This window comes from Clytia hemisphaerica, unplaced genomic scaffold (genome assembly GCF_902728285.1).
Source record: "Clytia hemisphaerica strain Z4C2 unplaced genomic scaffold, Clytia hemisphaerica genome assembly, whole genome shotgun sequence".
Taxonomy (NCBI): domain Eukaryota; kingdom Metazoa; phylum Cnidaria; class Hydrozoa; order Leptothecata; family Clytiidae; genus Clytia; species Clytia hemisphaerica.
The window spans coordinates 1,108,567-1,121,860 of record NW_027104192.1 but is presented as its reverse complement, the minus strand read 5'-3'; the positions used below and the strand labels follow the sequence as shown (position 1 = coordinate 1,121,860).

Genomic DNA, 13,294 nt, shown 5'->3' with positions numbered 1-13,294 from the left:
CTGCACAAGCCGTGTAGCAATTATAACTTAGTTCTTTTATCGCTCGATTAATTGATTCTTGAAACTTGTATTTTCCCATTCTATTTTGTCTACGCATAGACAGCTCCGGGCTTTTAGGCCTTAATAGTAGAAGTTTTAAGCTCAAATTGAAGGAAGAGGCACCCAGCGGTAACTCTGATCACGATGTCACGTAATTCTTTGTCTTCAACCACGATCACGCACATCAGAAAAAAAAAATGGGCAATTACGCATACCTTTGAAAAAAGTCCGTATCACGTATCACGGCTCAAAAATCTTTCAGAATACGTTCACGTTTTGACCTCTCATCGCGCAATCACGATGAATGAATTTTCAAATCACGTACTCAGGCTGCAAAAAAGTCCCTATCCTGTCATCTCATCAAGATAACCGCTTAGGGGCCTCAAGGAAGGTATGACGTAGCCTACATTATATTTAGCTCATTGTATCTTTAAGTAATAATAATCAAAATAACTGCCAATATTCGCGAATGAAAATTTACAAACTAATTCACAGCGCTAAACTGTCCTTCAAGGTTAAAGCAATCACAATTAAATGTACGTGTTTATATGCACTTAACTTGTTTGTATGACCTAATAAGATACGTTTGAGGTGCCTTACACAAAATCTTATTTTTCATTTGCTTGATTTTTTTGTCCCAATGTTTATCTTATAAATAACCTACAAGTTATTTTACACGACAATGTGAATGAATTATCTTTTTATATCGTCGTCCGTAAAAGATAAAGAAAACATACTTGAAAAACGACATTAAGAAATGCCAAGTTTGTCGCATGGGCTGTGTTGTTATTTAGAAAATTTTATTAAAAAGTATTTTACAATACCCACCTACGGTGGTCAACAACTGCCACGCCAAAAATAGGTCACGACAAAAAGAAAAAAAGTTCGCGGCAAAAAGAAAACTCTCACGGTAAAAAGAACAAGACGACTGGAAGTCAAAAATTTCGTCTATTTTGTTAAAAAACCTTATATATTGGTATTAAAAAAATTTCGCGATTCGATACAGCCGAAGTTTATTCCAGGTTGCTGTGTCAGGTTATGAAAGACCACGATTCCACGGCCATCATCAACAAGGCAATGAAATTCTTTTTCGAGGCTGTCCGAAGAAAACTGCGCAAAAGAGATGGGCTCACAGTAACCGATTTATGAAGATTTTGAGGAGGGTGAACCATTTGCCAAACTGACGATTAGACCATCAATGCCACAAAATTCAAGACCAGATCTCCACAAAGCCATGAAAAATATTCAATTTTTGACTACACGTTTTTTTTTTATTAGAACACCTAAAATTTGGCTGAGCCTGGATGTGCTTATTCTTTTTAGCAATTTTCAGCCTAAAATGTTCTTAAGTGCGTTCTTAATTTTTCAGACTACTCTAAATCGAGGTAATCATGCAAAATAAAGAGCACTTAAAATTGGTAAAATTTGGACAATGTTTGACTCTCGATTTTAGAAAATCTATGCCTAAGTTGCCTAAGTTCAGTTAAAACTGCTTGAAAAGAGGAAAAAATTGTAGTTTCTTGTCAATTTTTTCCAAACTGAGGCTGGGCATGTTCTTACGATGTTCTTAATTTTTCGACGAATTTTAGCCTCAATGTTCTTATAAACTGGGTTCTAATAAAAAAAAACGTGTATAGCCTTTACCATTGACGTTGCAGAATCTACCAATGGTAAGTTTTAAATAGAATTATCGCCTATGGTTCTTAAAGGGCTTTGAATTTAATTTTCTTTTGCTTGTTTGCAAATTTAGCTTGCTAGTTCCCATTAGTATCACGTTGTTCTTTGTTGTTACTTAATTTCTAGAGAAAAAGTGGATAGTGGCTGTTTGGGGTTGTAAAATTTTTAACTTTTTTAGTATCTTATCTTCGAGAAGTAGACTATTGGCATATCGATTCCTGTGCAAAAGTGAATTTGGGCGTGTCTCGAGTAAAAACGTTGACAATTTCGGTTCAATCATTTCTATTTTAGGTGGTTTAATCATGCTCTCACAGAAACACGCCAGTGCAACAAAGGTGATGTACAACTCGGGTTTTTTATCACTACGAATGTGCTACCAAACTTTGGAATATCGAAAGATCATGACGCTGTATACAACTGGCTGAAGGTGTTCTCAACAAATCCGTTACCAAAGAATGATTCCAGTGTAACAAGTAAGGCATTATAGTAAACTAATAGTAAACTACGTTTGTTAAATTGAAGCAATTTATTTTGCAATTTCTTAGAACGTATAGTAGATTATGTATTTCCTATGTCTCACGTCTTGATTATGCAGCTGATTTAAATGAACGATTTCCATTTAATTCTAACAGGATGGCTGAGGTGTCACTGTTGTACAGAGGTGCTTAAGGAGACGCCACTATTCGAGAGCTGCGATGACGCTTACGTATTTTCTACTAAAGATGACAAAGTTGGAAGCATATACAATGATTATGACGGCGATTCCGACAAGCTAATTATGGAGTCAGACTTTCAGGAGGACGAACTATCATGTTCCCAGTCTGCCCATGAACTAATACAACAGGAAATCGTCAGAGACCCGATTGTGGATGACGAGGATATGGATTTCTATTTTCTTGAGTCCGACGAGGCAACTCCAGCTAGGTGGACTAAAACGCACAAACTTTTCTACACGGAGAAAGGAACTACTCATTACCAGTTGTGTATCAATATTTTGAACTATATGTCTAACGAGGAATGGAGGAAGGTGCCTATCAACCAGGAGGACATTAAGAGGTATTTGTTATTATTTCTCTCAAAGTGTGATACTGAACCTGGAAATCGTTTTGAAAAGGTTAATTTGCCAAGTTTTACCATTGAATGTATTATGGACTTGAAATTCTTATGCTCCATGCTCTGATTGAAACATAAGGAAACTTCCAGCACCACGAAACTGTGATGTTATATTGACGGCTTATTTCATTATCTTTTTAGGTACGAGATAAGAAGAAAACGCAAATGGCGTGGCGGAGACACCTTTTACGAGGCTTGAATGGCACGGCAGGACACGGTGCCTGAAACTCCGTTAAAGGATATGCCCGCCCCAAGTGTTTCAACCTCCACCCCTACTAATGTAGCTGGGCAAAACTCTAACTCTTCTAGTCCAAAAAAACGACAGTTCCCAACCGAGTGTTAAACTTCAGTCCTATCAAAAGGAAAAAGTGTTCCCAGAAAAGTTCTTCCACCCCATCAAGCTCGAGTAAAACCTTTGCATGCTCACCGCCGAATTCTTCAAAAGCTCTCCTCTGAATCTATTGAAGATTCTTTACAGCGACAATACAAGTGATGACGACGATGAAGTTCTTCCATCCCTGAAGCGGACGAAGAAATCACAAAAATCGGAAACGTCTAATGCAATCGATAGTGGCACGTCAACGGAAAGCGCTTCGGACGAAGATAAAAAACCGCCACGAATTAAAGGTAGAAAAACGCACTCTGTAATCACGGACCCAGTCTCCTTGATCACAACAGACGAAGAAGGGGGTGAGGTCAAGCCAAAGATCCGTTTAAAACCTGTACGCAAAACTTCCTCAGAGATAACAAACCCAATCGAAATACCGGATACTGATGGAGAAGATTTTGTTCCATACTTTTTATTTCTTTTAAACCCTATAACTAGATTTATAAATTCTTTTGTAATGTCGTGTTATTGTCATTATATTATATAAAGATAAATTTCTGAGGAGCCCCCAAGTCTTACTTGTGTAAACTACAGCCTCTGACAATCACAATTCACCTTTTCTCTGGAAAATAAGTAACAACCAGGAACAACGTGACACAAAAGGGAACAAGCAGGCTATTTTTAAGGAACAGTCTGGGAACCAGAAAAAATCTACAATTTCGACCCACTTTTTCTCTAGAAAATAAGTAACAACCAGGAACAACGTGACACTAACGGGAACAAGCCGGCTATTTTTAAGGAACAGTCTGGGAACAAGAAAAAATCTACAATTTCGACCCACTTTTTCTCTAGAAAATAAGTAACAACCAAGAACAACGTGACACTAACGGGAACAAGCAGGCTATTTTTAAGGAACAATCTGGGAAAAAGAAAAAAATCTAGGAACAACGTGACACTAACGGGAACAAGCCGGCTATTTCTAAGGAACAGTCTGAGAACCAGAAAAAATCTACAATTTCGACCCACTTTTTCTCTAGAAAATAAGTAACAACCAGGAACAACGTGACACTAACGGGAACAAGCCGGCTATTTTTAAGGAACAGTCTGGGAACAAGAAAAAATCTACAATTTCGACCCACTTTTTCTCTAGAAAATAAGTAACAACCAGGAACAACGTGACACTAACGGGAACAAGCAGGTATTTTAAGGAACAGTCTGGGAACAAGAAAAAAATCTACAATTTCGACCTACTTTTCTCTAAATAGAAATTAAGTAACAACCAGGAACAACGTGACACTAACGGGAACAAGCAGGCTATTTTTAGGGAACAATCTGGGAGCAAGAAAAAATCTACAATTTCGACCCACCTTTTCTCTAGAAAATAAGTAACAACCAGGAACAACGTGACACTAACGGGAACAAGCAGGCTATTTTTAAGGAACAGTCTGGGAACAAGAAAAAATCTACAATTTCGACCCACTTTTTCTCTAGAAAGTAAGTAACAACCAGGAACAACGTGACACTAACGGGAACAAGCAGCTATTTTTTAGGGAACAATCTGGGAGCAGCAGAAAAAATCTACAATTTCGACCCACCTTTTCTCTAGAGAAACAATAAGTAAAACCAGGAACAACGTGACACTAACGGGAACAAGCAGGCTATTTTTAAGGAACAGTCTGGGAACAAGAAAAAATCTACAATTTCGACCCACTTTTTCTCTAGAAAATAAGTAACAACCAGGAACAACGTGACACTAACGGGAACAAGCAGGCTATTTTTAGGGAACAATCTGGGAGCAAGAAAAAATCTACAATTTCGACCCACTTTTTCTCTAGAAAATAAGTAACAACCAGTGTTGTGGGAACAGCGAATTGAGACGAGTCAGTACGTGACGTGTTTGTAACAGTGCGTTCAAACTAAGAACAAAAGAAAATTCTTTGGTCACAAATCTTATCAAAATTTGTACAAAATCAAATCAAGAATTGTCCTCAATCTGATAAAATAAATATTCACAAATCTCAGTGAAAATAGAAAATATTGTTTGACAAGCCAAATATTCTAAGTCTAGAAAATAGGGCAAAAATATCAAACTTAATAAAATGAAATATTATCTTACCAGCGTGCGACTGCATGAATGCTGTGTATAAAACGTCTCAAGAACACTACACCACAATTTCAAGGTGACAGTGAAAAGTTATCAATATTGTTCATCAAACATAAAATCAAAGACAAAAAATGTTGACATCGTCAACTCTCAACAACCTTATCTCAAAAGTTGCAAAAAGATTCCGCCTACAAAAAATTAATAGCTTTCTCCATCGTATGGTCATTAACTTGATCTCCAAATGAAAGTCATTAAATTTTTATCGAGGCTCTCCCATGGAGAGCAACAAGTTCGTAATTACTTTCCCTTGAGAATTTGGGTTTCATCGATAATTACGTTTACTCACTCGACACTCCCCACCATGAAACAATCAAAGTTCGAAAGGGTGTGTCAAAACAACAACAATTTTCTCAATACATAAGTAACTCTGACATCGTCAGAACCCAGTTGTCGAACATCACCAAATTGAAATGAATGTTGATCGTCACGAAATTGAACGAGTGTCGCAGATCACGAAATTGAACGAGTGTTGCACATCACGAAATTGAACGAGTGTTGCACATCACGAAATTGAACGAGTGTTGCACATCACGAAATTGAACGAGTGTTGCACATCACGAAATTGAACGAGTGTTGCACATCACGAAATTGAACGAGTGTTGCACATCACGAAATTGAACGAGTGTTGCACATCACGAAATTGAACGAGTGTTGCACATCACGAAATTGAACGAGTGTTGCACATCACGAAATTGAACGAGTGTTGTACATCACGAAATTGAACGAGTGTTGTACATCACGAAATTGAACGAGTGTTGCACATCACGAAATTGAACGAGTGTTGTACATCACGAAATTGAACGAGTTGATCACCAATGAATCTAAATAAACTCAGCTTCAGAGAAGTTATCATAGGTTCTCAACATAGGGACTTCATGCATAACGTTGGCTTTGCTCAGTCAACGATATTGTAACATCACCGATGTCAAATTTGAATGCCTTGTAACGTCGATGTGAAGCGTCGACGTCATCTTGTAGAAATCACGAACACGAGTAGTATCAGTAGTATGTACAGTAATGAAAATAAGTAATACATCACCTGGAATAGCTGCAACGACGAAATCATCAGTTGCTCCAGTGGAAACGAGAGTCAGCGAGTGCAGCCATTGTACCGAGCTCTTTCATAATGTCAATCTCATCAAACGATCTGATGAGAACGAGTGAACGAATGGCGCGTTTGGTGAGTCGAAATGCTTGTTCCTGATGGTTTTTGTACTTGACAGTTGCTTGTCTGATGACATCATCTTTGCCCTTGTGGACACTGTCAATCATCCCATATTGATAGGTGTTGTTGATGTTGGATTCGTGCTTGAGAAATAGCACGATATCTCCTTTTGATGGTTGTCCGTCTGAAGTGAACCACTTCTCCTGTGACAAAAGCTTGGGTACATGAGTTGACAGCCAAACTTCAAACCATGCGTCGAAACATTGTTGGTTGGCATCCAAGATTTTGTTTGGGTGAATTGTTGTTAGCATCTCTCCTTCAGGGCTTCGCTCATTGTTTCGTCCTAAGCGAAGTCTGTTTGGGGTGAGTAGATCCATCGACTCGAAATCTGAAACTTCATTTCTGATCCCAATAGGTTGATTGTTGATGCAATTGGCAATCTGAGAGGACAAAGTCTCCCATTGAAGCAATGATAAACGTTCATTGGAGATGCTTCGTTCTAATGACTTGTTGATTTCTTGAATTCGTCTTTCCACTTTCCCATGGAAATTATGGCCACCTACTGGACATGAGTTGAATTCGACTTCCACATCTTGATGTAGCTGATTCACAGTATCCTTGAATTTCAGTCTCATATCTTTGCAACCCTTGAGCAATTGACTTCCTTCGTCACAGTAGAGGGTTTTTGGAAAGCCTGCATCACTGGCGAAACGAATGAAGGCTTGTAAGAAAGCAGGTGTAGAATAATCGTCCATGACTTTAATTGAAGTTGACGAGGTAGTTGAGCAGCAAAATACTACAAGCCAGATTTTGATCGTGGCTCGTTTGTTGTGTGGAGAGAATGCTTTGTATGGACCCGATAGATCAACTTGACACATGTAAAACGCAGGAGCAACAGTGAGTCTTGAGCTTGGAATTGGACCCATAGCAACTTCGATAGTTTTCTTCTCAAGGTACCTGCATCTAGGACACGATCGTTTGATAGCTTTGATGATTGATCTAACTTCCAATATGTAAGCATGTCTGAGTACGGCTCTCAAAGTTGTTTCTATTCCCCGATGAGAAGCATTCTGGTCATTCCAGTGTACGTCATTAACAATGGCGTATGCAACAGGTGAGTGTTTATCAACCAAGGGGACGCAGAAGCTTGTGGATGAGAGATCTTTCATTGCCTTTGTAAATCTTCCGGTAACAGTGATGTCATCACATGTTAAGACTCTTCCGGTGTAAATGAGAACTCCATCTTTCATCCTTGAAATCTTCTCATACTTTTTCTTTGGCAGAAAGTGTTGAATCTCTGCCGTGCATTTCTTGAAGTAGTAAGATTTGGCTTTGTCAGTGTCAGATGTCGATACAACTTTGCACCATGGGTGGGACTTCAGTTTGGAAGGATTAACTTTACGTGAAAGGATCTTGCGGATGAACTTCATAACCATTGTCATTAGCCTGATTACTTTGCTGTATGAGTGTTTGTTTGGATCAATGATATACTGTAAAAAATCGAAGTGTTTCTTAACTTCAGAAGGTACTGATTGGTTACTCAAGAACGTTGATTCCTGAGGATATGTTTCTTTGTTGGCTTCTGTTATCTGGGATGCATCAAGCTTCAAGCTGTTGATTGGAGTGACTGGAAATTCAGATTGATCTTTCGACATCCATTCATATCCGTTAATCCAATCAGAATCCATTGATATATCCTCAATTGAGCATCCTCTTCTGGTTCCCAAGTCAGCAATCATGTTCTTGGATGATACATAGTACCAGTCAGATGGTTGGGAGAAACGACGAATCTCAATCACTCTGTCCCTAACCCATTGTTTGAGTGGTTTTTTATCATTGCCAATCCAGTGCAGTACAACTTGGCTGTCACAAAGTTTCATAGACGACTTATGAAGATCTCCAAGTGATCTCTTTACGACCTCACTGGTGTGAATGTTGAGTAGAGCTGCAATCATCTCAGCTCTTGGTTGGGAGGTATGATCAGGAAGGATTTTTGACCTGGCAAACAGAAGTTGACAGCAGTAATCACCACTACGCCTTTTGATCCTTGAATAGATGGCTGAGCAGGCAATACTTGAACTGGCATCACCTGTGTCAATCGTTTCAATCGATAATGATTCGGCATCCTCAGGTACAACACATCTCTTGAAGTAAACTGTTTTCATCTCTTGCATCATTTGGAAGTTGTTTATCCAAGTTGGTCTCAGCTCCTTTGGAATAGCATCATCCCAGTCAAGCTTGTGGATGACTAAGTCATGAAGGTCTAATTTGAATCCTGCTGAAATTGGCGTCATCTTTCCAAGAAGGTCGTATATCTCTCCTACCTTGGAGGCACAATGGCGTTTGGTTAATCGTTCTGGAATTGAATTATCACTGACAGGTGGTTTCCTCCCACGTTTGCGTTTGGCAAAATTCAATTCTCCAATGTTCAACAATATCACATCGTCTTTTGGAAACCATTTGAGTCCAGCAACAACCAGTGACTTGCCATCATCAGACAAGTTCTCATTTGGATTCTCACCGGATAAAGTAATGCCTTTCAGTTTGTAACCACCACGATTGACGATTAACTCCATTTCATCAGCTCTTTGACTAGCCATTTCGAGTGAGGCTGCACCACTAATGCAATCATCAACGTATATGTCCTTCTTGATGATTCTACTGGTTTCAGGAAATTCATTTTTCGACATGTCAGCAATCTTTCTAAGCCCATATTCAGCTTGATTCCCACTTGGCTTCACTCCATAAATAAGTGTTTTGATCACCTTTTCGTCAGGGATTTTTGTGGGGTCGAGATTCTCATGCCAGATATATCTTTGCAAGCACCAATCTCTTTGGTCGAGCCGAATGGTATTGTACATTTTGCTGATATCTGAGTGAATACCAACTTGGTGTGTTGACCAACGAATGGCGATCTCCTGCAATTTGTTCAAACCATTCTTTCCTTTAGCGAGAATATCATTAAGACTGTAGCCTGATGATGTAACCATAGATGCATCAAAGACTATACGGCAAGGGGTTGAGATAGATGTGGGTTTCCACACTGCCCTCCACGGGATAAAATTTTGGACAGGATTGTTTCTCAGATCAACTTGGACATCAGCAGGGAGATTTTTCACATAATCAACGAATCCAAGTTTCTGCAACTTTGCTTCTGATTCTAACACATCCGACTTATCTTGGGCATTCGTGGGATTGTTAAGCTTTTTTATCTGCTGGCTGTATACTTTCAAAGCGACCGATTTATTGGGTGCGAGGCGCTTTACTGGATCGAACATTAACGGTAGCCTGGCAGTGGTCGTGCACGTATTTGTATCAATCGATACGGATGAATTAATTATGGCTTGCTCAGCTTCCTCTTTTATGCTAATAGCCTCAATCGATTCATGGGATTTGCAATCTTTGCAATTTCGGCACGTTGTACAACGATACGTTATCTGTGAACCTGCGTTCTCGGCAGATTCAAAAGATTTCAGAATGTTTGATCGATAAGCTGTATGATCAATCAAAGGAGTGGAATTTTGGATAGTTGGGGATTCCACAATCGAGAGTTCGCGGATACGGGCGAGTTCCGTATAGAAAGTTGCTGACAGATGAGCATCGAAAGTACGGGAAAATGATTCATGTGGACCGCCAAGGACACCGGTGGTTCCATCAGAACCTCTGAAAACTGATTTGAATATGGATAAACCCGTTGGTGATTGGAATATAAGTTTTGGGAAATAGCGAAAGTAGGAAATGCCGATCATCATATCGACTTTGCCACCGGCAGATTTTGGTAATTTTGGGAATATTTTCGCTATTGCGCCCGCTGCATCGAAAAGACTCTTCTCCGCATCACATAGTGAATATCGCGGAAATTCATCGGTCAGTTTCGGTAAGCAGAGTCCGGATAACTGCGCATGTTTCCCGGTAGATAACGGTAATTTAATCCGGTACAAGCCATGATCTGATATTGTTTTTGATCCAGCAAGTCCTCCAACGGAAACAGGAACTTTTGACAGCATTGTAGCACTGGAACCAAGACGATTAACTGCATCCTCGGTAATCAGGAAATCACTGCAGCCTGAATCGAAGAATATGTTGAACAGTTCGCTATGAAGCTTGATCTGTTGGAGCATATAGATTCCACGATCTTTGATATCTTCCTCTGAATCAGCAACGTTTGATTCTACAAAGTTCTGCACAGGAACATTCGGTTGCAGGACATTTTTCTCAGCAACTGGCTGATGGATTTCAGAGGTAAGGATTGCGCTGCTCGCGTGAAATGATAATTTAATTTCTCTGGAAAAGGACGGTAAGCTAGGATTTCTCATGCATTTTGCCTTATATCGTTCCAGTAATTCCTCGTTATCCTTGGAATTTTTATGCTCGTCACAGAGTAAGACGTGCTTCTTTTTGGGATAAGAATTGTGTGAAGGGTGTGGACATATAAATTCAGCTTGACATTCCCCTTTGGCATGTTTCCCTTTGTTCCAGTCAGCCCCAGGGTAGAGACATTGGAAGCAAAATCCCTTCCTTCGTAACATCGAGAATCGTTGGGAGGGTGTTTTTTCAGCAAAAGCACGACAGGAAAAGTATTGGATTACTTTGGATCCAATTGATCCAGTGGAAACATGATCATGTTCCCCATCCTTTGCCCCACACAATAAACATTTCTTGCATTCTTGCTTTTCCCCAAAAAATGCACACGAGCCTTTTCCGCCCTTTGGACCTGGGGGTGATTTTTCATTGTTCCCACAGAATCTCAGCCTCTGTTGCTCAACTTTAAGCTCCTTCTCGAGAAAAAGTAGAAGTTGGTTCCATAGGACTTTCTCATTTGCCTCTAACTCACAGGATTCCTTCAGCCACTGGGTCATACGAGCATTCCCCATTAAACGATAGATTTTTTCCAAACCTTCCCCGTAAAATAGGTTTTTTTCAATGTTGTGCTTGGAAGCCAAATTTAAGAGATCCCTCATCAGGCTAATGATCTGACTGATTCCGGCAATCAACTTCTCAGGGTCCTTGGTTTTCCCCAGCTGAGAGATATTGTCTAATTTGGCAACCTTCCTGGCCAAAAGAAATCTGGTGTCCCCATAAGTTGCTTTCAATCGTTCCCAGATCTCAGAGATTTTATCAACATGCTTAACCAGAGACAATGCTGGCTCTGATAGATGGTTATTAATCAAAAGGTCCGGTAGCATTCTCTTAGTTGTAGTACGAACATAAAGCTTCTCGAACTCAGTTTGGAAGGTATAGATGTCCAAAGGTGAATCGTACCCAGAAAATTTTGCCAAATTGATATTCAGCTTCCCCTCCTTGATTAGATCCCTCTTGTTGAGCTCCCTTTGATCCACTTCTTTCTCCAGGTCCTTCAGAAAGTCAGTCTTCTTAGAAATAATAAAATCATATTTCTTACCAAGTTCTTCTACTGCTTTCTTCATTGCACCAGATGCAGCAGGGTATTTCAGGATTTCTTGGTAGTTCTGGGTCACAGTTTCCAATTTCTTTGCCGACACCTTCTGGTTATCCTGTAGCTTCAAGAGTTGGTCATCAGTCAGTTGTGGAATGGTGGACTCACACCATTCGGACTCGAGCTCTGTTGCAATCCTGAGGGTTGTGTTGACTTGGAAAAGCTTCGACTTCTCCTGGTGGTTGAGAATGGTCTTCTGGGTTGCTGCTTCCTTTGATTGAGCTTCCTTGGACATTTCGATACCAGTTTTGATCTTCTGGATGACGTCATCGAATTCTCGTTTGTAATCAGTATTGTACCTGGGAGTGCCAATTAATAATTTTATCTTGGTGTGCTTGGTCCTAAACTCGGACCTCAATTCCTTTAATGTGGCGATTATCTCACGTGCTGGAGTTACATCAAATGACATCTCGTCCACAAAATCTCCAATATCATCTTTCAGGACTTCCACTTCAACGAATAAGTCCACCGGGTCGATGGGTTGTTTGCCATCTTCTTGTTTTTCGTCTGCCATAGTTGACGGTTCGGTTAAGGGCACACGTTTGCCTGTGTTATGCAGGGCGCTATAATCGATTCGTTTAGCGGCTGCTCTTTTGTTCATTTATATCATACGGTCTGCTGTTTGAATGTTGTGGGAACAGCGAATTGAGACGAGTCAGTACGTGACGTGTTTGTAACAGTGCGTTCAAACTAAGAACAAAAGAAAATTCTTTGGTCACAAATCTTATCAAAATTTGTACAAAATCAAATCAAGAATTGTCCTCAATCTGATAAAATAAATATTCACAAATCTCAGTGAAAATAGAAAATATTGTTTGACAAGCCAAATATTCTAAGTCTAGAAAATAGGGCAAAAATATCAAACTTAATAAAATGAAATATTATCTTACCAGCGTGCGACTGCATGAATGTTGTGTATAAAACGTCTCAAGAACACTACACCACAATTTCAAGGTGACAGTGAAAAGTTATCAATATTGTTCATCAAACATAAAATCAAAGACAAAAATGTTGACATCGTCAACTCTCAACAACCTTATCTCAAAAATTGCAAAAAGATTCCGCCTACAAAAAATTAATAGCTTTCTCCATCGTATGGTCATTAACTTGATCTCCAAATGAAAGTCATTAAATTTTTATCGAGGCTCTCCCATGGAGAGCAACAAGTTCGTAATTACTTTCCCTTGAGAATTTGGGTTTCATCGATAATTACGTTTACTCACTCGACAACCAGGAACAACATAACACTGACGGGAACAAGCAGGCTATTTTTAAGGGAACAATCTAAGAACAAGATAAAAATTACAAATTTTACAGACTTAGACAGCCACTATCCACTTTTTCTCTAAAAAT

At 39.5% G+C, this 13,294-nt stretch overlaps 1 protein-coding gene across 1 annotated transcript; it reads right to left on the bottom strand.

Annotated features, from left to right (window-relative positions):
• Positions 1-6,386: 6,386 nt before the first annotated feature.
• LOC136815111 (uncharacterized) lies at positions 6,387-12,542 on the bottom strand. The gene has a single exon (XM_067071550.1). It carries the CDS (start codon positions 12,540-12,542, stop codon positions 6,387-6,389), a length of 6,156 nt encoding a protein of 2,051 aa, XP_066927651.1.
• Positions 12,543-13,294: the final 752 nt, after the last annotated feature.

Bases quoted from the DNA above. Each gene is read 5' to 3' on its own strand.
- LOC136815111 (XM_067071550.1), bottom strand. From the start codon at position 12,542: ATGAACAAAAGAGCAGCCGCTAAACGAATCGATTATAGCGCCCTGCAT.